At 40.4% G+C, this 26,619-nt stretch overlaps 3 protein-coding genes across 6 annotated transcripts; 2 read left to right on the top strand and 1 right to left on the bottom strand.

Moving 5' to 3' along the window:
- Positions 1-1,451: 1,451 nt before the first annotated feature.
- On the top strand, positions 1,452-7,981 carry LOC108667562 (protein mono-ADP-ribosyltransferase PARP3). Of its 3 annotated transcripts, none has more exons than XM_018154604.2 (7): positions 1,456-1,591; positions 2,861-3,026; positions 3,319-3,478; positions 3,894-3,959; positions 4,549-4,643; positions 7,000-7,160; positions 7,433-7,981. In XM_018154604.2, exons 1-7 carry the CDS (start codon positions 1,530-1,532, stop codon positions 7,449-7,451), a joined length of 729 nt encoding a protein of 242 aa, XP_018010093.2. In that variant the 5' UTR covers positions 1,456-1,529; the 3' UTR covers positions 7,452-7,981. The 3 variants fall into 3 exon arrangements, with proteins under 3 accessions (XP_047740171.1, XP_018010093.2, XP_047740170.1); XM_047884214.1 differs by lacking the exon at positions 1,456-1,591 and adding an exon at positions 2,623-2,727; XM_047884215.1 differs by lacking the exons at positions 7,000-7,160; positions 7,433-7,981 and adding an exon at positions 5,304-6,825 and having other exon boundaries at positions 1,452-1,591.
- Positions 7,982-11,689: 3,708 nt separating this feature from the next.
- Positions 11,690-18,474, top strand: LOC108667561 (poly [ADP-ribose] polymerase 2). Of its 2 annotated transcripts, XM_018154603.2 has the most exons (7): positions 11,690-11,983; positions 12,287-12,485; positions 13,382-13,541; positions 13,946-14,020; positions 15,869-15,967; positions 17,485-17,653; positions 18,424-18,440. In XM_018154603.2, exons 1-6 carry the CDS (start codon positions 11,931-11,933, stop codon positions 17,622-17,624), a joined length of 726 nt encoding a protein of 241 aa, XP_018010092.1. In that variant the 5' UTR covers positions 11,690-11,930; the 3' UTR covers positions 17,625-17,653; positions 18,424-18,440. The 2 variants fall into 2 exon arrangements, with proteins under 2 accessions (XP_018010092.1, XP_018010091.1); XM_018154602.2 differs by having other exon boundaries at positions 17,485-18,474.
- A 3,659-nt stretch (positions 18,475-22,133) lies between these two features.
- On the bottom strand, positions 22,134-26,454 carry LOC108667559 (mucin-6-like). Its single transcript, XM_018154601.2, has 4 exons — positions 26,420-26,454; positions 25,849-26,042; positions 24,485-24,550; positions 22,134-24,136 (listed from the first exon to the last, which is right to left on the bottom strand). The coding sequence occupies exons 1-4, from the start codon at positions 26,452-26,454 to the stop codon at positions 22,881-22,883; spliced, it is 1,551 nt and encodes a 516-aa protein (XP_018010090.1). The 3' UTR covers positions 22,134-22,880.
- Positions 26,455-26,619: the final 165 nt, after the last annotated feature.

Genomic DNA, 26,619 nt, shown 5'->3' with positions numbered 1-26,619 from the left:
AGTCGCTATTTAGGATTGCCGTCTTGACTTTTAATATATCATCGGGACTTTTGATGGTGGGATCTTTGATACCCAACAACTCCGGACTCCACAGCCTCGAAATATCTTATTAGGTGCAAAACATGTCTATTGAGGTAACCTTGGGACTCCTCGACAGGGCCGCTACTAGTCTATACGAATTTTGTTCCCCAAGCTGCAAGACCGCTGTTCAGATCCACGCATGGACCATTCTTCTCAAGAGCTTCATAATCTGAACCCATTATAATATCTATATCGCTCTTTTTTACATAATTTTTGACAGGCCACTAATGCGGATTTCATGCGCATCAGTTCTTTAGTCTTTCGGCGAATAGGTTTGCTGGCACACGAGGAATGCCTCCTCCCAACTTATTCTTCTCCCGTAGGATTATTTCCATCTTTCCATTTCTGTTCATTCTAGTGATTGTTACATTATGACGGAAGGTTTTTTCTAAATGGGTTACGCTGCCATTCGCATGCATGTCCCTGGATACATCCGCTCCCACGGGCTGACTCCTTAATTAAATAATTCCTTCACTAAGGATGAGGTTATAGAACTCCTTTGGCTTCCCTCATCAAAAAGTAGTCTCAATGTTCGGGGTTGGCTTGATTCTGAGCTTCATACCTTTACCAGCAGCGTTTTCATCAAAACTTCTTTGGTTTCCGGTATCAATTTGGCGTCTCATTATTATCATTATAATTTTATTATATGATTAGATCATATGTAATTTGGACGTAATATTCACTTGACCTGCTAGAGATTGATGGAAAAGTACTAGAAATGAGTCAGCATCTGGAAGACATCACGTGATAGATCACGCGATCAAGCCTTAATTTTGGGCGGAAGCGAATGCTTTATAAGAGCTGGTAACCTCAGTATGAACCCCCCCCCCCACGCAGTAGTTGATAAGCGCTCCGCGATGTAACGCGTCGGTTGAGTTCTCCGACCTTACGGTCGACACCGTCGCTTATCTGTATCGTAACTCTTGTATTACTACCTTGTATATCAAGATATGTTATCTAGACAGCTGTGTCTTACTTATCCTTCACTACCTTAGTCACGTAACCCGAACCTCAGGTAGAGCTTAATCGATGAGCACGGACATTGGTGCACTGGGTGTTATACTGATATAGGCGACCGTCTCCGGGTAAAGGTTGCTTGTTTCTGTCAGTTGTTTGACTTTTGTATATTCTGGAGAATTCGCTCCTTTTCCCGACTGGCGACACATAGTAGTTGTTATGTGTTTTTTACTGCAGATCTGACACTTGATGAACGAGCGACATGAGTTTGCAAAATGTCGCGGATTAAGACATAATATACATAAGCGCCATTCTTTACTTTTTGCACGTCTCTCATCAGGAGTCAACTTGTCTGCTTTGAAACAAGCTGCAATTTTGTGTTTTCTATTTCAAAACAAACAATTGACTCACTGCCCTAAGAGTAGACCGGATAAGAAGCAAGCTCTTTCGCTTCTTATCTTGCTTTTCCGCTCGATGCTTTTCCGCTGAAGATGCATCTAGTTGTGAAGACCGACTTAAAATCCAGTCCTTCAGTAGTTTTGGTCATAATCAGGTTAGTGCTTATGCTACAACCAAAAGTGTTGAGATTATGGTCATGAATTCTACTATTTTTTTAATGATAAATTTTGGTGCCATATCTGATTAAAATCATTCTTATTATATCGAAAAGCTGGTCTGTTCCGCTTAGGGAGAGATGGGGAAGAACTCATTCATATTGTAACGAAGTACAATGCAGCTCAGACGCAACCTTCAGGCGATGACGTCATTGCCGTACTCAATGTCAGTTGGATAGACTTAAGACTTAATAAGTGGAAACTAAAAACCAACTTATAGTTGTTGACATGGACTTATCTGAATCTCTTAGTGCATATATGGAGACAAATTTACGAGGCCATGAGCTCCAATTTCGTTAGAAATGTCACGATTTAAATAAGGTTCGTTACACTAAAGTTTGACGTGACTAGTCTGAGTTCTGCGATTCGGTGGCTAGAAAAAATGCAGACTTTTAGGAAATAATTAATACTTTTGTGGCATGGAAATATTAACTCGGAAACGCGTTGCAGATTTCCAATTGCAACACGTTGATAAATCAAGATATTTGATTTCGTTGATATGCAAAAATTAATTAGATGTGATTTTCAATATTGGTCTGCATTAAGCAATAATTCGTAAAACTGTACGTGTAATGGTGATGTGTTCCTAGAAGGAAATTTTAATGATCAACTACATGAATGATGGCCAAAAGAGAAGTCTTATGAATGGGTCTGTCAACAAATTTAGCAAAATCAGGATGACTATCTCTGTCTATGCTACACAATTCCGGATTATTTGATAAATGGTGACTATAGTGAAGTAAATTGCTAATTATGTGAAGATATCCAATCCCTTACGAGCACACTTTAAATTGCTAAGATTTAGAGGTACCATACATTCCCACATACCTCTGTTATATATAACGTTAGATGACCTCAACATCTACTACGAGTATATCCCAGATTTTAGGATTTGGTAATTTGTCTACGTCTACTTATCTAAAACTAAAATATATTCATATCTATTTCCTGTTTATCTCCATGGCAATAGGCGTTTATGAGTCTTCTAACGATTAGCACTTATCAGTTTGCTATCGCGACGCCTTTCGAGATAGTTCAGGCTGCAGTTAGAACCGTTCAACCAAAGTTGAACCAGGTGAGTTCCAGGGTGAGTTACAGTTCTGGAATTTGTGTTTAGATTCAATATGTGAACCTGCTAAATTAAGTGATAATATTATAATAAACTTGCATCACATTTCATCTTGATTGAAGTATAAAATTAATTTTAGGCTCGGCATGGGAGACGCTGCCGCTGCGTATGAAGGAGAAATATATGGAGGTTGCTCCTGCACACTCGCCCAGGCAGACGTCGAGAAAAACACGAATAAATTTTTCATGCTTCGACTTGTCAAGCACAAGAAAAAATATCGAGTGCTTTCTCGATCGGGACGAGTGGTTTGTTTCTCAACTACACATTGCTATAAGGAAATCAGTGCATTAGTCGCAAACATTTGTTATTATATTTTTAAATTAAATTTTCACTATTACCCTATTTTAAATAATAGTTCGTCTGTGTAAACTATGTACTATCAAGTCCTTACAATTGCTATTATAATGGGAATTATTGCAAGAAAAACTTGTAATTAAGGGCTTCTATGATGTGGAGAAAAATGAGCAAACCTTCATGCAGTCTGCTTGTTGTCTTGGCTAATTATATTTCATATTTCCTACTTGAACCATTTACAAGGGGGCAACCGGATCTCAGTGGAAAGAAGAGGCTAATTTCTCGTCAGGGAAACGAGCCGTTGCGCGTTTCAGCTCCATTTTCAATGAGAAGACAGGCAACGATTGGTATGATCCCGAAAAATGGGTTCCCAAGGCTAATAAATTCACATTCCTTGAAACCGGTGAGATTTTTACTACAAGTTTAACAACTAAATGATGATTCGGCATTCAGAGAAAAGCTTTGCTAGGTAAAACTTTGATCGTGAGTCTGCTTTCAAACCATTTCGTTCTAATTCGCGAAATTAAAAAACAGATAATATTAAATTTCAGAAATGCTTTTCATTACATTCCCACTTTCTGTTACTTAATTCCCACCCCAGTTTGGGGCGTGACTTATTTTGTTTTTTCACTCACAGCGTTTTAAATGTACCTATTTGACAGTGCACACGACAAAGTTATTTCCTATGTAATCCTTATGAATATCAAAACTACAAAAATTGCTATGCAAATTTATATAACATTGATATTGATGCATTTCAATTCACGTTATTAGCTTAACTTGAACTCTAACTTTGATTCTTTTTGGTCTCGACTCAGTACCAGAAGAGGGCCCCTTCGGCTTACTCCTGTTGAACCCCGACAGCATCGGTGGCCTGAATTTTGGTGGGAGTCCTAAGCTACATTGTCATGTTTCCATTTCATTTTCTTGTATTCCATTTTTATTTTTTTGTATTGTTGCTTTTAAATTTATTAATTTGTATCGGTGGCCTGAATTTTGGTGGGAGTCCTAAGCTACATTGTCTTGTTTCCATTTCATTTTCTTGTATTCCATTTTTATTTTTTTGTATTGTTGCTTTTAAATTTATTAATTTGTATCGGTGGCCTGAATTTTGGTGGGAGTCCTAAGCTACATTGTCTTGTTTCCATTTCAGCAGTTTCTTGCATTCCATTATTATTTATTTGTATTGTTGCTTTAAAATTTATTACCACAGCTGGACTACCGACACTTCCATGACACTAGCTGGAAGTAACGCAAGTGAAGTCAAGCGGCCAAGAAATGTGTCCATCTCTTTAAATTTCTTGAAATATATTTTCAAACACAATTTCAGATTTTAATATTTATTATTCAATTTCTTATAAGATTATTTTCTTTCAAGCAGGGCTTTTGTATATAAGTTTCGAACTGGTATGATGTAATCGACATGGCCTTTTTGAGTGATACGTTGACGGACAAATATTCATCCTCTTTCAGACCCACGCGAGATGCCCCTAGGGAGGCTCAGCAAGAATCAAATACTATTAGGCCTGAAAGCGCTCTTCGCGGTCGAGATGGCCTACCAGACTAAGGTGAGTTTTCTTCTCCCTTCAGGGCGTCATGAGATGTTGAGGACCGGGGTCTAAGTTTCTTTGGATTTATGATAAGTTAATAATGAATGGTTATTGTGTTATTTATTAAAACTAATATTCAGGCCACATTTTATCGAATTTTTCATCAACAAATTATTTTAATGAATGAATAGAAAATTATTTAAGACGTTAAAAACATTTTTGGGGGACTGAAGTCATCCTAAAATAGGCCTATAGTGCTTCTGCCTTGTACGCCGGACATACGACCTACGAGACGTGTCCGGTCACCTTTTCTATGACTTCTGAGGCTATTAGTAATAGTGTCCAATAAGTCCTTAGAACAAAACGGTTCTTATAAATATTCCTAGTAACTCTAAGGTTGACTGAGCAGGAAAGAGCGAAACGCACGGTTGCAGTTAATAGTATTCACTATTGCCTAAGGCACGGTGGGTACAAAGGCATGCAGCTTAATTATACAGCTAAATGTGAATAGATATGTGCCATTTAGGTATTTGTGAACAGTGTAATATTTGTGAACAGTAATATTCGTGATATTAACATTTGTGAACAGATATATGTGTTAGTCAGTCTGTGCGTGTATGCTGGAAGTGGAGTGACGTAACTATAAGGAGCTAAGCGCTCAGAGTTCTTCTATTATAGGTGCTCTACTGTGACGTAACTGAAGGTAACGAGTGTAACAGCAATAGCTGGACGCGGTGGTGACGATCACCGGACTGACACCATACTTGACACCACCGGAATTGGCTCCTGGCCTGCTACAGTGGCGACACAAGCATATACTTTGTCATAGAATGCTGCTCCAAAATTAGTAATTTCTACGATCCAATAGAAGTTTCTTCTTCTTAATCCGATTTTTCTGTATAAATTATTTTTTAAGATCGTATACCGTGACTTAACTTTGCCGAAGTTAGACAACTATCGCTTTTCGGCCCATTTATGCTATATCGGAGGTTAAATGCACAGTATATTGTCACACTTCAGTGCAGGAAGGCATCAAGATGAATTAACTCAATGAAACAACCCAGTTGAAATTTAGCGCAGGATTTTTCGGTTTTGAAACTTTGCAGCCGATTCGAACCGTATGCCCGCCGGTTAACAGCCAATCAAAACCTACAATGCAGTATATTTGCAGAAAGCATTGCATGGTTAAATATGTATGCTTCAAAACGAGAAGCGTATTGACCAAACCTCTTCTGTGTCGATTAACCTTCCTTGCATTGGCGGTGGGCACGACTTGCATTTACAACAACTAACTCAGTGTAAAAAATTCTATCAGTCTCGAGCAATTGTACGGAAGCTCGCCAGCCCTCATTCCATCATAGTGAATAACGTTATCAAACTCTGTTCAATGCTATATAAAATATTTAATTGTAAAATTTTTACAGGATATATAATTTTAAAATTGCATTATAAGTAATGATCATGTTCACAATTTGAATTGTGACAACTAGCACGTAGCTAATTGCTCCTGAACTATAATTTGGCTGCCCGATAAGTTGACTTGTCGAGCAAAAACAATTATAAAGTCTGGAAGCGCAATTTTTCAGGTCTCGTTGATTTGCTATTATTAACACGTTGGTAAGGTTCATAGAAATTGTACTTTTTAGTTTATGTATCCTCCAACTTACTGCTGAATGGAAACTCTTCAGTTATTTTTGTTTAGATTTGAAAATGCTTCGTTCTAACTCATTTAATTCCCGTAACCAACATTTTATACATAGGGCACTTGTTCAAATACGAAAACAAATCTACACGTGACGTTATCATGGTAATACTAAAATTAGTTGATAACCTCGTTGCAATAAGACTCTTGAAATTTATCGTTTAGCGTTTTGATTCACCTGTGACGTGACCTCGTTTAGATGCGCTCTGTATTTCGTCATTGTATGGGAATCCCACCACAGAGGTGCGTGTAGGTATTATGTCTAGTTATTCATGTGATAATCATGTATACATATATCCACTGGTTTATAGAGGTGACTATGAATATCGTTACATGTATTAATCTGTTACTTATTTTTGCCAAGTATGCATTATATTTTGATTTGTTAGTATCCATAATTTGTTTATTCATGCATTTTCAGAAAGGCTCCGAAACTTGAGGCCGCAATTAGTAGAAGTGCTAAGGAAATACACGGTTTATTCATTTGTATTCTCGTATCCGTCAATAGTTTATTATTATAGATATTTATTAAAAGTTTGGGGAAACCGAAAGATTTGTTTGCTTATTTATTGATTAGTCCCCAACATTGTTTCATGTAAGGATCTCAATAATTTGAATTAATTTCACAAACCTAATGTATGCAGAGTCCTCCTAAATAGAAGTATTTCCCAGGCAAGCGACGAGCTTAAAATGAAGGCGATGAGTTTGTTCTACACGCGCTACCCCTGCAACGTCGGGGGGAACCGCAAGAAGCTGCTCCTGCTGGGGCGGCCGGCCGTCGCTGAGCTGAGGGAGGCTTTGAGCCTCACGCTACGTATGCTGTGGAAGGCGATGTGAGGCGGCCATATCCGGCCATGTGCCTTATAGTGAAATAACGATACTTGACGTAAACAAAAGTTAGTGAATTTATTAATTTCGAAGATAATTTACCATATGTTAATTTCAAATTCAAAATTATCAAAAAAAATTTATGTGAGAAGGCATAGAAACTGAATGTTTTATAATAGGTAAAATTTTTATGCGTAAAATTTTACAATTTTTATACGATATATGTAAAATTATTTGTTTAAACGCTTTTCAACTAATCATCTCAACTTCATTTCAGAATCAATAAGAGTGATTAGATGGCGCTGGACGAGAAGAGAACAGGATGGTGTTGACACCGATGCTCCGCATGTACAATACTAGCTTAATTTTGTATTGGCAGAGTGAAACGCGCCGGCTTCAAGCTTAGCTCCGTTTTCTTCAGAAGCTAACTATCATAATCATCCAGAGTATCACTTCAGGAAAATCACCATCCACAGTAGCACTTCAGGAAAATAGAAACAAAAAATATATCTTTCAATGAAGATCCAAGAGCGTGCCTAGATTTAAAGATCCAAGAAGAGCGTGACGATCCAAGAAGTTGATTGCGTTGCAAACCAGCCGTCAGGGTTTTTGCTTCGTTCTTGTTCAATACGAATTCCTCATTCTTCTCCTATGTGATTTTCATACATATGAAACTTTCGCTAAGAAATGATCAATATTCAAACTTAATCAATATTTGACAGACATGTGTTTTGTACAGAAATATCCGATATACGAGCTTGCACCATGTAGCCATGGGCCTATACTTTCAAAAAAGTTAAGAGATCGTAAGTTCATCAGCCAATCATTAACGGCCTTTCAAGCAAAATTCACCAATCATAGACAAGAAAATAGAGCATAAGTCCATGCGTACACTTAGCGAGTTCTGAGAGTATGACCTCTGGCTAGTAGCTTGGTAGCCTGGTAGCTTGGAAGCCTAGTATATTGCTTGGTAGCCTGGTAGCTTTGTAGCCTGATAGCTTAGTAGCTTGGTAGCTTAGTAGCCTGGTAGCTTGATAGCCTGGAGCTTGGTAGCCTTGTAGCTTGGTAGCCTTGTAGCTTAGTAGCCTGGTAGCCTGATATAGTCTGGTAGCTTGGTAGCTTAGTAGTCTGGTAACTTGGTAGCCTGGTAGCTTGGTATCCTAGTAGCTTGGTAGCCTGGTAGCTTGACAGTCTGGTCGCTTAGTGGCCTGGTAGCTTGGTAGCTCGGGAGCCTGGTAGCTTAGTAGCCTGGTAGCTTAGTAGCCTGGTAGCTTGGTAGCCTGGTAGCTTAGTAGCCTGGTAGCTTGGTAGCCTGGTAGCTTAGTAGCCTAGTAGCTTGGTAGCTTAGTAGCCTGGTAGCTTGGTAGCCTGGTAGCTTGACAGTCTGGTAGCTTAGTAGCCTGGTAGCTCGGGAGCCTGGTAGCTTGATAGCTTATATAGCCTGGTAGCTTGGTGCCCTGGTAGCTTGGTAGCCTTGTAGCTTGGTAGCCTGGTAGCTTAGTAGCCTGGTAGCTTGGTAACTTGGTAGTCTGGTAGCTTGGTAGCTTATTGGACTGGTAGCTTGGTAGTCTGGTAGCTTGGTACCTTATTGGACTGGTAGATTGGTAGCTCTGTGTGCGAGGTTGTTAAAAATGAAAAGGGCAAAAATGAACATTGGCGTGGAAGATACGAATGGCAACGTAAGTTTGTAAAAGCTGATGTTTTAGTCGAAGCATTGGAAATCGTGACAATGTTGCCAGAGAGCTCGTATGAAGATGTAAAGACGATATCCGGTAGAGACTCATCTCAAGGTGCAGAGAGTTCGTATAGAATTTTGGCTCTGTAAAGAGCACCGTCGTAAATTGTAATGGAAAATTAATTATAAGTTCGAATATATTGCTATTTTTGATTGTTTGTAACTGTTTTTACTTTCGATTAAAAAATATTATACTAAATCCTGTGAGACTTGTACGGAGTTGTTTAGGCATAAGTTGAAATGTCTAGCACCATGTCGAACCCGATGGAAGTCTAGTAGCTATTTCAAACTATCATTCAGTTTGGAAAAGATCCGGTCGAATGAACTGTTATTTTGGGGGGATTTTCCGTGGACAAGCCAAGAAAAGTACAAGAATCGGCGACAGGCCACATCAGCAGGCCCTTTCTTCAGCGCCGACATCCCTATGCTATGCTATGCTAAGGTGGCATCTGTGCAAAACTGTTTTATGGAGATCCTCCTGTTAGGTTATGTTTTGGATTCATGATTTTGTCATGAATTCATCGCTTTTTCTCGCACACTTGTAGGATTAAGTGCAATGATTTGCACGAGGTGGATTGGTGATGTGAGGGGAAGTGATGATGTATTAGACGTTAGGTTAAAAATTTCTCACTTCTTTTATATTTGAGTCACCGCTGAAGTGACTTCGCGTAAGAATCCGTTGTAATTTTTCATTCTGATTAGTGATTCCACAACAGAGAAAGATTTACATGCACGTCGAAAGTAATAAGATGCACGTCGAAAGTGAAAGTTTACATAAATACAGCGCACGGTTTAATTTCGGTTTGTATACTCAAAGTTAGTTCGTTTAAATTATAATTTTTTTCATTTGATACGTTTTACTCATTCTCCTCTTTGATTGCATCAAAATTAACCATACGATCATGCGCTAATATCTGGGGGCCACTGACGGTTTATTTTTCATATTTATTGAATGTACTCCGATCGCGTTATGATATAAGTTTTTTTAGGTACAAAGATACCCTCCCGATGCATATGCGAGCGTCCCTAGTTTATAAATATAGTTGTGCACGATGTGCATCTGCATACGTCGGAATTACATCTCGCAATCTTTATTCTATAGGGTCGCAGAACATAGGGGCAGGAGTTGTAGAAGGTCACTTACTATATCGCGCCCCCTCATTCGGCTGTGCGCGTTCACGCCGAGCATGCAGTTGCGATGTTCCAATTTCCGATAGTGACTTCAAGGTTTTAGCTTCCATTTCCGGTGTTTCTGATTTGAGCAGTTAAAATCATTGTATATTTTTGATCAGACGCCTAGTTTAAATTCAGCTTTTAGCTCTTACCCACTTGAAATTCTTAGGTTTTTATACCACTTAGGTTTTTTATTAATCTTGACTGTACTAATTACTGATTTATTTGTGTTCTAGAATTTTCAAACTGACGATGGAGCTGGACTCCGAAACGTTTTCTTTAAAGATAGTATGAATTTTTTTGGGAGTTTTCTTTGCTTCTACGTTTTTAGTGAATTAGCGTTTCAAGCAAACGAGCTACGCTATTACGTTATGATATTTATGATAATTCGTGATTGTCTAACCATTTTCTTTCTATATGGGGTTTCTAATACAATGCTAAACATAAAAAAGGAAATTAAACTGTGAAAATTTTTGTTCCGGTGATAATGAACCTACAGCCTACAGGGTACGATGAGCTCGATGTCAGAATTGACCGACTTGAAGCATAGGGATAATCCGACAAAGCTGACGGATAAGGGGACGAGGCCTCGTTATCAATTTATTGTTTTATCATTTTATCTTAGCTGTAAATTCTGATTTACTACCTTTTAGACAGTATATGAAAAAATAAATACTGATCGGAAGAGTAACCCAGTACCGAAAATGAAATTAGAAATCGTTAACAACGTAGATCCTTATCGCCCACTGCAGCTGATAATGGATCTACTAGGGTATAAAGTTAAGATTAAAATGTTTCCATAGTTTAGTTCGAAACACTACTTCATTTACTACATGCTGCATTACTTCTGTTGCAACAGAGATCATGAAGTGATGCGTAAATTCCATTGAATATCGTATTCAAAATTTTATTGTACGACTCTTGATTTCATAAGAAGCACGCCGAGTGTGCTGTGGAAGTCATACCACAATGGTGCCGTTGGACAGTGAGTCTCCAAAGTCTGCTCCTGTTTCTGATGATTTTATAAGAGCAGAATCAATGTAATTCGGTGATACCAATAACCAGGTTGATGGTAATGGATGTCAAGAAAGGTGTTGCGGTTGTGCTCACGAAGCGAACGAATTTATACTAGTTTTTAGTTAAGATTCTAAAAGCCACTAAAACCATGTAGGAAAACATTTTTACCTTAGCGAAAAACGGAGTTGCTAGGCACAAGTGAAGATGAAAAATAGGAGCTCACATGCGCTGTATAGAGAGTTTCGGGTTGTGGAGAGAAGACTTCATTTGTACAAATTAAAGAGAAAAAAAATATGTAAGAGGCAAACTTCGCGCGACGTTTGTTATCTCTTGCGTGCTGGAAGCGAGTTGAAAAAAAATATGAGCTTGAATTGGCCAGAAACTTTTGTTTTTGATGCTCGCAGCAAGAGAATATGATAGGATACAACTTGATTGTTTAAAAATGTAAAGTTTAAGTTTCGTTGACAATATAAAAATTCATCCTGAACTCATTCATCTACGTTTCAGTAAACTCTTCAGAATTCGATGATCTGTGATTGAAAAAACGTTCTGCAAATTTTATTTTTAATTTTTACCAATTTATTTATTTAAAGAATTTATACTTAATTTATGAAGGGGATACATTTCCATTTTATGTTTCGACTATTCTCTATGTGATATAACAACATTGCTCTCTATGGGAATATCCTCAATCAAAGTTGAGTCTAGTGAGGACCTCAACAATTTAAAATTTTCAGCAATTCAATTCAGAAAAACCATGTATGAAACTAATTGATTTTTTTCCCACCCTTTTTCAATGAAAAGAGTAGGTTTCACGTCCTAAGTCATTTGCAACTCTATAATTGTAATCATGGAAGGTGAACCTGCAGGTAAAACATGCTATATACCTGAGGATCAGCCTGGGTAAGTCATAAGTGCACAATATGTTTGTTGAATCGATTGTTGTCGTTGTGTGAAATGTGATTTTATTTATGTATTTTATCTGATTCACCAAACACTCACAAATGTATTAAAAATATTTAAAAAATCCTAAGAGTTGGTGACGAGCGCTTGAAAGAGAACTTGGCCAAACTAACGTCTGCGATTTCAATGGTTACTATGTTATTCGTGTTGTGTTAATGGTTTCTCCAGTATAAATTGTGGTATTTCTTATTTTTATAAGCTTTCAATGTTTCAAGTTGGTTAACTATTTAATAAATATTTCAGCCCGGCATCAAAGAAGCTCAGAGCTGCTGATGACGGCCCTGACGGCAATGAACCCGCTGCTACTGCAGGACAGAAACATGCAGTCTATTTTTGCACACTCACCAAGGCAGACGTCAAAAAGAACATGAATTCATTTTGTAAATTACAAGTTACCATGGCAGAGACGAAATACAAAGTTCATCGTCAATCCGGACGCGTGGTTTGTACCAAAATTATATTCGTTTTATCGACTTTATGAAGAACGAATGTTGTTTACGAGTGTTCGAATCGCGTCGCCAAGCAACATTCGCTGATATTTAAACTATACTTAAAGTGTTTCTACTTTTAATTTCTTATAATGTCAGGTCATAAGTCATGCGTTGTTTGAGGATATTGTCTGTAATTAAGTACGAAGCGTGTTTTTAGAGTAAGTTCGGTTTTTAATTACGCCGCGGCAGCGCTCTACCTATTGAAAATCCTGTCGACGTCGAAGTGCGACCGTTTCTCTGTGCTCAGGGCTTCAATTAAGTCAGTTCACATTCGTCGCCAAATCAGCAAAGAGTGATGAAAACATTATGAGTGATGGAATAGTGCAGAAATGAGACAGGCCCTTTAAAGATGGCAGCAAAAACATGCATGATGGGGAATGAAGTGGGAAACCTTAAGTCATTATCGATGATCTAATTCAAAGGGTGGACTGTAATATGAAAGATAACAGATATTCGCTCTGAGACAGCTGGAAAGTTTCCTGCTGTCTCAAAAAGTATAACTTACGAATTTGTCTAGTCAGGTTCTTTAATCAGGTGGCAAGCTTCTTTAACGATAGCATGCACAAGCAGGTCCCAAGATGCAATAAATACCTCAATATCAATGGGAATTATGTAGAAAAATAGAGTGAAGTATGACTTTTCAAGTGAATAAATTCGGAAAAAATTAAATTTTTTTGTAAAATCGGTATTTACTTAGAAAACGCGCCTCGTACAAAGGCAATATTCGAGTTCATTTTAGATCGAAAATCCAACAGCGACAATTAATTGTTTAATAAAGTCCAGAATATATGACCAAATTATATTGCTAGTATAAATCTGTGCAATATTGACACGAACTACTTTCAAGGGTGATAAAAATCTGCTATGCAAAGAGTGGGGTGTTTTCCCGGGAGAAAATGAAGCTCGGAAATTATTTGAAGTTTTGTTATTTGAAGAAACCGGCTACATATGGAAGGATCGTGAGAAATCTGATCCCATTGATGGGAAATACGCATGGCTTGAAATGGGTGAGTTTTTGTAAGCGCAATAAAAAATTTCAATAATTACTAGGCAAATGTTCTAATTTACCAAATATATGCGTGGTAGACATTTGGGAAGTTTATTAATTTTTGGGAAGTTTATTTGGGAAGTTTTTGCTTTAAACAAATTTTGCCGTACAATTGATAAAAAATACGCAAATATGCTTTTATAATAATATATTACTAAAGGTTTTATTATTTGAGTGTTTTGAGTATTTATAAACAATTACATGTACTTTTTTGGCGGTACGCCTTATTGATTTAGTAATAATTCCTAATATAAAACTGAATTATTCCCTCTAGTTAAAACAATATTGATGTTGGGAAAAATGTAGTCTGCCCGCTATTTTGGTCAATCAGAAATAATTGCATGGATGTTGTTATCAAATCAGCCCAAGGAGGGGATGTTGCGGATGGCAGCAGTTCAAGCCTCAAGCCAGACCTTCACATCAACGATTTAAATTTTGGTGGGAATTCAATACTATTTTATTTTTGTATTTATTTCATGCTTTTAAACGAGGCATCTGAATTCCATTCTTATTTTTTCGTATCGATGCAGCCAGCGGTATAAATATACATGTCTCGACCAAATTTGTTTTAGGTTCAATTTAACGGAATGAATATTGATGCGAACTCAAGTTCAATTGAATTGTAAATAAATTAATTTCATGTTATCTTCCTGTTTATTCATATATTCGTTGCATTCTGAACAACTGTTTTTTGAACACTGTGGCCCATCGCAAAGGACCTGTTAGCCTAGCATCGCGTCAGCATTAAAAAATAAAATTTCTAAAGCGAGCTCAAATTATCGTTCCGATTTATTTGAAATATTCTGTTGAAATAAAGGGCTCAGTAATATACGGATATAGCTCACCTTGCCTATTGTTTGCTTAGTTTTAATCTTGTCAGTATACTCTTGATTATTTAAAGTGTTGATATATTATTACAACTACAAACTAAAGATGTAAGATGCATTAGTTAATATGACAATCGGTGCAAAAACGTCGATTGTTGAGGGCCAACACCCACGTGGCGTGTCTGGGGGATGGTTTGCGCCATACTTGCGTGACCTTTCATTATGAAGTAGGGAAGGCTTCCTCCCGGCGGCGATGTGGGCGAGGGGGGGTCTCTGCCGTTTGGCCTGTCCCACGGTATGCCGGGCGCACCCATCCGACGCGTAGGCCAGGGTACCCCCACGACGAAGATGCGGCAAAGATCGGGGGCAGTGTCTCACGCACTGCAATAGCAAGCCTCTAAACCATCCAAAACTCAGACTAACCACAGGCTGCTTCAAAATGGCCCCAATCGCCCATCTCCACCATGAGATCGGCGTCCTTCCCATGACCGCCCACCTGGATCTGGCCGGTGCTCAATTTCTCACCAGCGCCCTCTAGCCTACCCATACTTCTTTCAGCATCGTCTCTGCTCCCCTCGGAGACCGCCCAATGAAAGCTTCTATCAAGACGAGATTCGGCCACCTTGTGGCACCTTTCCAGGCAGACGGCATCATGCCCGACGGTGCCTATGAAGAGGCAAAACGCTCCCTCCGCAGGGAGAGGACTTCCCGTGTCGCGGCGACCGGGAGGTTTTCTCCCGGTCTCTAACAACGCTGTCCTCACAGCCTCACCACCACCTATTGCATCAGTGGAGGCCTCACTTCCTCGCCCCTACCGCTAGGCGCTATCCCAGCTCCTATCGGGATACTGCAGCTCCCTGGCGTCCTACACCTTCAGGGTCGGACGCTCCCCTAGCTCCGCCTGTCCAGAATGCGGTGATCACCTCGATCCAGTCACTCCAGCACCTCTTCGCCTGCCCCGCCTTCCCTACGTCCCTCAGCGTCTCCTCACTGTGGGACAGCCCCGTGGAGGCGGCTGCGTTCCTGGCCACCCTCCCTGCCTTCGCCAATCTCCCCCCTCTTCCGGTGCCTCCCCCCCGGCCACCACCGGAGCCTCCACTCACGCAAGAAGCGGACGTCGGCGCATGAAACAACAACAACCTTTCATTATAATTTCACTTTAATGACGCCAGCTGAACGGAAGTTTGAGTTAATCATGTAGCCGATAACCGTGCGATTAACTGTTTTCTTTGCTTATCCCATTGAAAATTCTAGGATGATTCGTGCATGTTGACGTTCTCTATGAAATAGCAAATACTTCTTTATTCTTCTTTGTTTATTTTTTTCTTTTTTATTCTTTCATTCTTTAATGAATTTATACAAGCAAAATCTCGTGTTACGGAAAATCGAAATTACTATTAACATTAATTAGGATGAGCTACATGACCTATTGATAAGTCAGTGCATATCATCCCTCCAGACCCACGTCAGATGCCCCTGGGGAGGCTCAGCAGGAGGCAAATACAGAAGGGCTTGGATGCGCTCGACGCGCTCGCGGCGGCCATCAGGAATAAGGCAAGTCTTTCTCCCCGTATCCTGAGTACTTCCCACTGATTAAATACGGATTTTAAATAAAATTATATACATAGAGAGAGACGACGTTTCCTATCGTCTCATATCTTTTAACGTTGGGTGAATCGGAGTGATCTACTCCACCAAATTTACGTTACGTTCAGGTTCAAGATACCGGTATTCATTACTTATCGTTTTGTCAGGTAGGCTGCCGAGTGGCATTTGATTTGGCACGTGAATAAGGTTCTCTTTTTGGAAGCGTTACGGCAAAGAAAATACAAAGAGAGGGTTGTAATGAAACACTGATACATTTCATATTAAATTGAGAAATTCAAGTTCACATCCTACGTTAACAAAAGGTGAGCTTTACACAATCAAAAGTGAGAACCTATCAGTTTACATACGTTGATCAATTGCTGTTCCGTTGAGCCGTACGACCGTTGCAAACGACCGTATTGTACACGCACACTTTGCGGCCGTAGGTTGAGCGGCCGTACCGCTGCTGTATTCTCGCGTCCGCTTTCACAGTTGCTCCTTCTTCATGGCCGTATTTCCCGCGATATAGTGATGTCTCGCGGCCGGTCTAACCGTGGAGTTTATGATGACCGTACTTTGGAATAGTAGTGCTCGTCTTCATAGCCGATGAAAATACTCCAACTCCGTTATCGTACTGCCGTCGAGGTGACTGTGACCGTACCACTTCTTCAGATGAAAATAGTGACCGTATACTTTGTTGAAGTCGTAGCCGTCCATTGTATATGTTTGTCGCACTCACAGGAATCGTAACTGCCTCGGTGAGTCTAAGTTTCTCGCAAGTCGCGACCGTCGATGTTCGAAAACGGTAACACCGCGGCCTCACGGCCGCAGCAGTTACGTCTGCAGACCGTACGTGCGTGACGGTCTCCGTCGTAGAACCAACAACCCTTGGCGCCAATTTTGAGGTCCTTATATAGGGAGCCGTCGCGCACAGTTAAGCCTAACCCTCGCACTGACGCGCATTCTTTCGAATGGAATGTCCCTCGCAACGCTGAGCGTCAACGTTTCAATGTAAACAACCTTTCCCACGGTCTCGCAATAACGGCCCGCATTCCTAGCATTCTTAACATCTACGCATAATACATGTTCAATATTACCTATGTTCAATATTACCTACTTTATTCACCACGATGCCCCAACGTGCGCCCCGACGCACTGGTGGAACTTATTCCTGCTGCAAGTCTGATTTCTTGACGGCAAATTATAAGAAATGAAAGCTTTACATTTTGAGCTGAGAATCTATATTGCTCATTAAAAGTCGCATTATTAAAAAACTGAGGCCGTCACATTTAATCAAGTTTCTAAAAGATTTAACCTTTCATCCTCATATAGGACAGTATCAGAGTACTATAGGAATTAATCGATACACGTATACGTAATCGGCTGTTACTGAATATGATATTATCTCCATCTGACGTTGGTAGACCACAGTTAATTTAATGTGTTAGTAAATTGGCCATTGTGCTTGCATATCCTTTCTCTAGGAAGACGAGGTGGAGAAAAACAAGAAAATGAGCCTCTTCTACACGCTCTACCCTTGCAACGTCGGTGGCAAGAAAAATAAACTGCCCAAGCTACTGATTGATGACATCACTGAGCTGAAGAAGGCCATAAAATCTCTGCTCTAATCTAATGCTCTTTGGAATTTTTTGTCGAGGTCTGAGATATAAGCTACCTTAAGCATTCCAAAGTACCTACACTATTGCCTGGTAAAGAAGGAACAACATTCCAACTTGGCAAGGAATATATCATAATAAAACCTACATCCTCCGACAAATTACTTAACATTTCTTGTCAATTTTTGAAATCTAATTTTCTGACACAAAATTTCTGTCATAGAAATTGTTTCGTACTTAAATTTAATCAATATTCTAAAAAAAAGTTTTCTTGGCTTCTTCGTAGTCCGGGAATCTATTGCCTGAACCTAACGCGTTTGTTGTGTTGCAAGAAAGACGCGAAATAAGCATAAATTAATCAATATAATTATAGGATGGATTACTAATTTGAATTGTAAAGTAACTTAAATAAATTCATCAAGTTTTCACAGTGTGTGCTCATTTTAGGCTCAAGACATTTTTGCTTTCCGTTGCTTCAATTTCCATTCTGGACAAGTATTTCAACATAATTCTAACGTCGTGTTTCAACATAGGCTCAACTATATGATGCTTGCTGTGAACCTGCACACGGATTATTAATTAATTTGATTTCGACTGGTGTCATTCATGTCACATTGGGATACTTATTGGCAGATTGTGTAATGCTGTCGATTTGAAGTAGAAAATAATATTGTCGATAAGTTAAATTAAATTCCGTGCCTCTTTGACAATTCAGTAACATGAGGTTAAACCTGGTATAATAAAAGACGATTCCAGCGTTCCAGAGCAGTGGTTGACGCACTTGATTATGTGACTAGTGTTTTTTGATTAGATCGTGCTCGGCTCGGGTCGCCTGCCGAAGACCACAACTGCCCTGGATGTAATGGACCATCATGATTCCTGCCTTCCGGAACGTAGCCTTCAACACTTCAAGCCGTCCGTATCTAGGCCGTGGGTCGAACTTGCACGGCAGGTGGTGGTCAAGGCCGGAGGAGGACAAAGCCGAGTGGTGCACAGCTGATTGGTGGATATCCAGAGCCAAGGCGTTCAATTCAGGGCTTATTGGTGCACAAAATTTTGGGGTGCACGGCTGCGCTCCCCTCGGCTCGAGTCGGGACGACAATTTGCTGTTAAATTCTGGGATTACGGCCCCAATTATTGTGGTATCCCTATACTAGTGTTTCAAATTTACTGTGTGGGAACAACACATAAGATTATAGTCAACACTGTAACTATGAAGTGAAACTCAGCTGAAATTGGAATAAAGCTACGACTACTACCGCTGTATCTCTTGTTGCTCCTTTACATGCGCACTTGCGTTTGAATGTTGCATCATCTGGCGAAGAGGATGTAGGACACTACGAAGATTTTCCAGCCTGATGTGGAAAGTGTGGATAAATTCATCTATGGTTATGGTTATCCTAACATCCAGCTGACAACTAAGTAGAAAATCCTGCTGATTACTTAATTCATAAAATATTAAGGAAATATTTTAATTGAAAGCCACATATTTTCTTCGTTAGTAAGCAATTGAATTCTCAGATGTGATTTAACGAAAATTAGTTGCTACTTTGATCGTTCAAATAAAAGAGGGAAACATGAAAAACTACATAAATGTTATATATTCCAGAATATTTTTTATAAATCCTCACAACCCTTATTTTTCGTAGTATTTTTCTAGTGTCAGCGCACCGAAACTAAATAGGAGTTCGATAAAAACGATCAATCAGTTTTTTCTTGCAGGCCTGTGTAATATTATAACTGTTATTTAGCTTCCCACTTTTCTTCTTAATCTTTCGAGAAGAATAAATCATGAAGATTTTTATTTTTTTTTCGAACCTACGTACGATACGATAAGCTCGGTGTCAGAAATGATCCACATGAAGCCGGAGTGATAATCTGATAAAGTCGACTGATACGGGGACGAGACTATATTAAAAATTTTTGGTTGTCCTGTAATAAAAACTTATTATTTATTTATGATTTTCCTGCCATAAAATACTGCATTGTTGTAAATATTCTGATTTACTGTTTTACAGTAAATACAGAAAGGATCAGGGATGACGTCTTTTATAGGAAATAGACAACTCGAGGCCATTACGCAACCGAGCTCCGATGAAATTTCAATCTCTGCTAGAAGAGTACCTTTTTACGTTTTTACGTTTTACGTTACGGACGTTTACCTTTCGACGACGGAAAACTGGACGTTTTCCCGTGCAAACTATACAATTTCTGATCGTCCGCCCCTGCATTACAAGAAGAAGAGGTTCTAAAGCGCCTTATCGCTGGAAATCCAAACAAGTCATGTGGACCGGACGGCTTCCACCCCAGATTAAAGAGTTAGCAACTGTCCTATAGCCGGCCCTTTGACGTCATTTTTTCGAAAAACTTTGAACGAAATGGGGGGGCTCTTGCCGGCTGACTGGAAAGAAGCTCAAGTGACACCATTATTCAAAAAATGCGACAAAAGCTGCTCGGGCAACTATCGCCCTGTCAGTTTGACACGTGTCGCTTGCAAGGTAATGGAATCTGTTGTGAGGGATCGATTGATAGATCATTTGACTGTTAATAATCTCCTATTAGACTGTCAACATGGCTTTATTGCCGGGAGATCCTGCACCACCAGCCTCTTGTCTACTCTGAACGAATGGACTAGCCTGCTGGACGAAAGTGAGCCAGTAGATGCAGTGTACTTCGATTTCGCCAAGGCATTTATCAGTGTCTCACATGAGCGCCTGTTGCGTAAATTTAAGTCCTTGGAAATTGAGAGTAATGTACTCAAATTGATTAGAGATTTTCAAGTAAGAAGACGACAACGTGTCAGTATTAATGGGTCCGTATCAGACTGGGCTTCAGTGCGCAGCGGCGTGCCACAAGGAAGCGTTCTCGGGCCTATTCTATTCGTTGCGTTTATAAACGATCTGCCAAAAGCTGTGTCTAGCGTTTGCTCGATGTATGCTGATGACACAAAAGTTCATAATACAGAGAAGAATACAACGCAAAAAGTACAGTTGCAAGTTGATCTTGACAAGCTGGTTGACTGGGCTGATAAGTGGCAGCTGCGTTTTAACGCTGACAAATGTAAAGTAATCCACCTTGGCAAGCATAATGAACAGCAAGATTAGTATAAGAAGACACGGTTGTAACGACAGAGTGACGATGTCAAAGTCGACAATGGAAAAAGATTTAGGAGTTAATATCGACAATGAGTTGAAATTTTCCAAGCATATTGAAGGTCAAGTTACTAAAGCCGCTCTTTCAGAAGCTCTTCCGAGTATCTAGATGCAGAAGCGAAGAAGCAGTTATTTGTTTCTGTCGTGCACCCGAACCTAGAGTTTGGAAACGTCGTGTGGTCACCGAAACTTGAAAAGGACAAAAACTTAATAGAGAGTGTTCAAAGACTTGCAACAAGGATAATTCCGGGCTTGAAAGGCAAGTCCTATGAGAAAAGATTAAAGATTATGAAGCTTCCAAGCCTCGATTATCGACGTCTGAGTGGTGAACTCATTGAAGTATACAAGTATACTCATGGCTTATAGTACAATTAAGGTCACAGAAGGATTACTAGAATTTGAAACAAGAACCAACACTAGGGGCCACGGCTATAAACTAAAAAAACTGCGTTGTAACACATCCATGCGACAACATTTCTTCTCGCTTCGAGTCACCGACATGCGGAACAGCCTCCCTAATAGCATCGTTGACGCTCCGAGTAAGAACGCCTTCAAGAACAGACTAGACGAAGCTATGCAGGAGCATATGTTCAGTCTTAAAATGCCTAGCAACTTTCGGACCAGTCAGTAAGTCCAGCAGCTATCTCAATCATCAAAGTTATGGAAAGATCGGGTTCCAAAGGCCTCTCCTATTGCCAACCCAATTATGCGCAATGAGCCTTTCCATCTCCTACTGTCTTTTCCATTTTTCATTCTTCTTTCTGACCAATCTGCGCCACCTCATGTTCTTTTCCACTCTTTTGTAGTGGCACCGCATACACACACACACACACAAAGGCCGGATCCCTTGTGAATCAAGTAACGAAAAGTACAAAAATCGGCAACAGGCAATGGGCCTATTTCTTCAGTGCCGACACTTCTATTCTATTACTACCGGCGGCGAGAAGCAAGCAACAGCATTTTGCATCCGCTGCCTTAGCTGGAGGAATCAGCTGGCCCAACTGAGGGAATCATGTGACCAACTGAGAGTATCAGCTGATCCTACTGAGAGCAAATGCGCGGTATAGGTATGGAATAGTCCCAGGCCCTCGGCGGTCTGCTGAGGTCTGATGGTTTAAGACGAAGAAGACGTGGCAGCGTGGAATGAGAATGTAACGCCGCGAACTTCGACAAAAATATATATACATATATGTCAGTCCCGTTACGTAGTGTTACCCACTAACGACGTAGGGTATTTTGGTTCTCCGTGCGACAAAGGTAGAAGAGGTGGGTGGGTACAAGGAGCTCCAAAACACGAAGTTGCGGACCGCCTGCTTGTGCCTCCAAGGGCAACCTACAGCGATATTGCGGGTACAATTGAAACAAACAGTATTAAACTAACGTCTGTACTTTGTGATGCTTTTCTAACTGTACATAACTTATATATCTGCTTTGTTACATAGTTTAACTCTATAAATAAGTATATAGAATACAGTCTTCATAATGTCGACACAAACGACCAAATAACTCGGTTAAGACTTCAGCGTGTGCATGACAACGATTGCTCTCTGCTTAACTCTTAGCGGTAATGCCTATTCCTACCCGAGCTTTATTGTAGTGATATTCCTACGTAAATGCCGTCAAAATCTTAGCCGAGGTTCATCGTGGCACTGTACTTCTATTAATGTTTTCATAATATTATTCTTACTATTAGGCAGTCGTTATTTTATTATGACCAACCACATGACGGTCATAATGCTAATCTTACTGATAGCATTGTTCTGCTGACGATAACAATAAAGAAAGCGGCAACAATAAGATAGTATTTTAAATGATTCAATAGGTTTCATGCCATCTTACAACGGTTAAACACAATTGAAGCTTTCAGTCCAAAATAAATAAAAGTTTGGACTTGGCCCTGGTGGCATAACATGAAAACACGATGGAGGTCCTGAGATAACAGCACCAGGAGAGCTATATTCAATAGTAAAACTAATCAGGTCCTTATGGAATAGCCTAGTGGAGTAATCCTTGTGTGATAACATGAAAATACTTTTGGTGTCAACAGTCTAATGCCCAAAAATTACTGCATTGCTCCAGAAGAGAGGCACTGCTGCTTGAAAAATTCGGAAATGGTTCAACAAGTGGACTGGGAGGGCGAGAAATTGAGGTACAGAGTAGACGTGTCACCACTGAGACCACTGAGTCCACTCAGCCCTGACAACCCACTGATTGTACTGGACGGTGACGTCATGCAGTGATAGTCCAGTTGATCCAGGAAGCCCTCACTCCTGCAGAGGGCTTCCCTGGCGCTGTCTTCGTTCACCCCAACACCCAAACGACGGTTGATGGCTGACCTGTGACCAGGGGACATGTCTACGTAGGAACCGTCGTTATTCCCCAAGATTTCTAGACTTGAACTTTTTTGCGGTGTCTTGAGCTGAGTAAGGAAATGAAAGCTGTTTTCTGGCGTAGAGTGGTCAATGGATGGTGGGGGTGATCGGCTACTGGGTGGTGAGTGCTCACTGAGTGGTGGTGTGTAAGTAGAGGTCTCAATGACAACATTCTGATTGACGTACGGGTGCTGAGATTCATGAACATTTAAATTCTCTAGCGAACAATGACCGTTAATGTTGCCAACGTCTGAAGTTGTGAGAAGACTAATGCTTCGGGATTTTGCTTTCTTTTTCGTTTCAATTTTAGGGACAACTTCTGATTTAGGGAAATCGAACTTGTGTAACTGAGGCCTAACTGGGGAGTAAAAATCGTAGCAAAATGGAGAGGTGGGTGGGCTGATGGACAACGGAGGAAGCTTGGCGCTGGTCGGGCGGGCGTAATGCTCGGTCAAAGAATGAGTGGGGAGGTGGAATGTAAAGGCGACGCTGGTGGAGGAAGGATGAGATGTAGGAGATGACGTCCTAGGAACCCTAAGGCTAAGTGAGCGCTGAAATGCACTGTGGGATGTTTGGGGGTGTTGAGGGAATTTATTAAGGAGTGAAAGTAAAAAGGGAGAAGGGGAGTTGTCGTCAGCTTGAAGTGTCGAGTCCGAGTTGACCTCAAGGCTGAAATCGACTGTGGAGTTGAAGTCGCCAGTTGGGTTGGCAGGTGTAGACTGTCTTCTAGACGGGCGCAGTAATGTGGAAGATGATGATGGAAACAAAGTGGACGTGTTGCTTATCATGGAAACGTCGGTAGAAACGTCGGAGGACCCCGCTAGAGCCCCATAGTCTGTACCTTTCGGGTACAGGTCGTTTACCTCCACCAACGGGCAGCTGGATGTTTCACCCCTGGCGAGGTCGTGGAAAGACAGGGTGCTGGCACCAGAATGGCTTGCATTGCAGGAGGCGACGGTAGGAATTTGATCATCTTCTCGTTCTCCCGCAGCTGCTGCCCCTGTGCAGAATCAATGCGATAACTTAAGTAACAGTAAAAGTTTCGTAAGTGAGATTGCCTATTTTTAATCATAGAAGGTGTCTGATTTGCGATGCAGGCTTAGCGCTCCAATGGCAAGGTGCTTCTGACTTCGGCTTTTCCATCTCCGGGAAATAATTTTTTTATTTAAAATATGTTTGAAATTTTTCAATAGTAGAAGACGGCGTATTATTCATGAAGCAGTGGTCTACACATTTACATGTTTTTTATCCCCGTAAACTGATGGCAAATGAAGGAAAATAATTGCAGTTTTCGCATGGAAAAATTTTAGTAAAAAGAGAGTCAATGAAACTTATTTCGCAATCGTACCTGAGGATGTGGGAGCGGACGCCTCCACTTCACTGGAGTATGCCAGGTTATCCAATCCGAGCAAGGCTAGCAGGGGTTGGGCAAGATAGGTTTAGTCGAGGTCAGGCTTCATCAATTCGAATTATCTGATATCATGACAGGTAAGGTTATAGGACAATGACAGGTTAGGACAATGACAGGTTAGGACAATGACAGATTAGGGCAATGACAGGTTAGGACAATGACAGGTTAGGACAATGACAGGTTAGGACAAAGACAGCTGAGGACAATGACAGGTTAGGATAATGACAGGTTAGGACAATGACAGGTTAGGACAATCACAGATTAGGAGCAATTACAGGTTTGGACAATTAAGGGCTGGTCAGGCTTAGTTAAGTTAGGATATGTAGGAGTACTAAAACTAAAATATCCTTAGTGGCGATGGGTTAGGTTACATCAAGACACATCAATTACACGATACGTATGTATAATTAAACCCTAAACTGTTTGGACAGGTTAAGGTATGTAGTGGATTGCCCAAATAAATGAAAGTTAGTTAATGTCAGGGTGAGCTAGGTTAACTAAGACTACGATGTGAAGGATGAGGTAGGAGTGAGTTCAGCTGGAGTTAGTCTGGGTAAGACAGGTTAGGCAAGTGCAGATTGGTCAGGGATAGACTGTAATTTGTTGGTAAATTTGAAATTTTGGATTAATAAAGCTAAACTATTTTCTAGCTAGGTCAGACTGGATACGATTATGAGGGTGCTACATAAGTTAGCGTTTTTAGTAATATAACGGCTAATCATGCTAGGAAATATCAGATGAGAATGGGTTAGAGCGAGTTAAGACAAATTAGAACGAGTTGGATGACTGGTCAAAGAGGGTTACGAACTTTCTACATTGTCGATACAGGGATACGAACATTCAGAAGGGGTTTCAATATTTCCAACAAGAATACAAGATGCAAGTGCAGACAATTATCAATCATTCACGATTTCCGTATCACTTACGTTAGAAGTTACGATCACGATGACAGTCTCCCTCCATATTGAAACTCCAAATCTTAATAACACAAGACGTCCAGTTTTTATTGTTCAATAAATACAAAGTGATTCAACCATCCGTCGTGCTGCTCCAACTACACCAACATAGCATACTAGTATCATCACTCGTAAATAAACTAGAATCATTACCAGTGCTGACAGCCTAACACTGGTACCATCAATAGTAACCTTGCTAGTGCCAGCACTGGTGATCATACCCAGACCGGAAACATCACTAGCACCATTGTGACTCTTGCCACTACCAGTATTATCGCCACAAGTGCTATTACTAGTACAAACACTAGCATCACTACTCATACACCTACTGGTACCACTACTCACCGGTATCGCTGATGTAGTTAGCGTTGTGGACGGCGATGGTGGGTGAGGGTGGGGCACGGGAGGGTGAGGGTGGGGTTAAGGTGGTAACCGGGCGGGGGAGTGAGCGCTGCAGCCCCAGGAGGACCGCCAGACACTCCCTGAACCGCGGACGCACGTCGGGGGGGAAGCTCCAGCAGCTCCTCATCAGGTCCCCGCTGTGGACCAATAGAATTGCCATAGATTGTGGATTATAATAGATTATATAAATGAATATTTAAATACTACTATCAGTATAAATGGATTATGTTACAATACTACGCGACGCGATGCAAGCGAAGGGAGGGAGGAGGAAACTGCCAGGTAATACCGCATGTTCGGGCATTTGGAATCATTTTTTGGTTCATAAATATACACTTCATATATTTGTATATATATAGAACATATATTATATATACTTTTAGGTTCATACTTAATTACTTATATATGGGTTGAATAAGGGGAGAATTGCCTACACATTTTTGTACTCACAGCAGTGAGGGGCAGTTGGGCATTGTACTCACAGGAGGGAGGGACAGTTGGGCATTGTACTCACAGCAGTGAGGGGCAGTTGGGCATTATGTAAGCCATTATCAGGCATTATGTAAGCCATTATCAGGCATTATGTAAGCCATTATCAGGCATTATGTAAGCCATTATCAGGCATTATGTAAGCCATTATCAGGTTGAGAAACGAACATTCGAGTCCTGAGCACAGCTAACGTTATCCGTAGAGTTGCTCCTTCTGTATAGCCA

This window comes from Hyalella azteca, unplaced genomic scaffold (assembly GCF_000764305.2).
Source record: "Hyalella azteca isolate HAZT.00-mixed unplaced genomic scaffold, Hazt_2.0.2 contig14887, whole genome shotgun sequence".
Taxonomy (NCBI): Eukaryota; Metazoa; Arthropoda; class Malacostraca; order Amphipoda; family Hyalellidae; genus Hyalella; species Hyalella azteca.
The sequence above is the reverse complement of the archived record's forward strand: the minus strand, read 5'-3'. Positions and strand labels throughout refer to the sequence as shown.

Coding starts and splice junctions, on each gene's coding strand:
- LOC108667562 (XM_018154604.2), top strand. CDS start 1,530: ATGCATCTAGTTGTGAAGACCGACTTAAAATCCAGTCCTTCAGTAGTT. Junction 1,592..2,860: donor GTAGTTTTGGTCATAATCAG/GTTAGTGCTTAT, acceptor AATTAATTTTAG/GCTCGGCATGGGAGACGCTG. Junction 3,960..4,548: donor CATCGGTGGCCTGAATTTTG/GTGGGAGTCCTA, acceptor ATCCTCTTTCAG/ACCCACGCGAGATGCCCCTA.
- LOC108667561 (XM_018154602.2), top strand. CDS start 11,931: ATGGAAGGTGAACCTGCAGGTAAAACATGCTATATACCTGAGGATCAG. Junction 11,984..12,286: donor ATACCTGAGGATCAGCCTGG/GTAAGTCATAAG, acceptor TAAATATTTCAG/CCCGGCATCAAAGAAGCTCA. Junction 15,968..17,484: donor GGCCATCAGGAATAAGGCAA/GTCTTTCTCCCC, acceptor TTCTCTAGGAAG/ACGAGGTGGAGAAAAACAAG.
- LOC108667559 (XM_018154601.2), bottom strand. CDS start 26,454: ATGGCTTACATAATGCCCAACTGCCCCTCACTGCT. Junction 26,043..26,419: donor CCCAACTGCCCCTCACTGCT/GTGAGTACAATG, acceptor ATTGGTCCACAG/CGGGGACCTGATGAGGAGCT. Junction 24,137..24,484: donor GTCCGCTCCCACATCCTCAG/GTACGATTGCGA, acceptor GATTCTGCACAG/GGGCAGCAGCTGCGGGAGAA.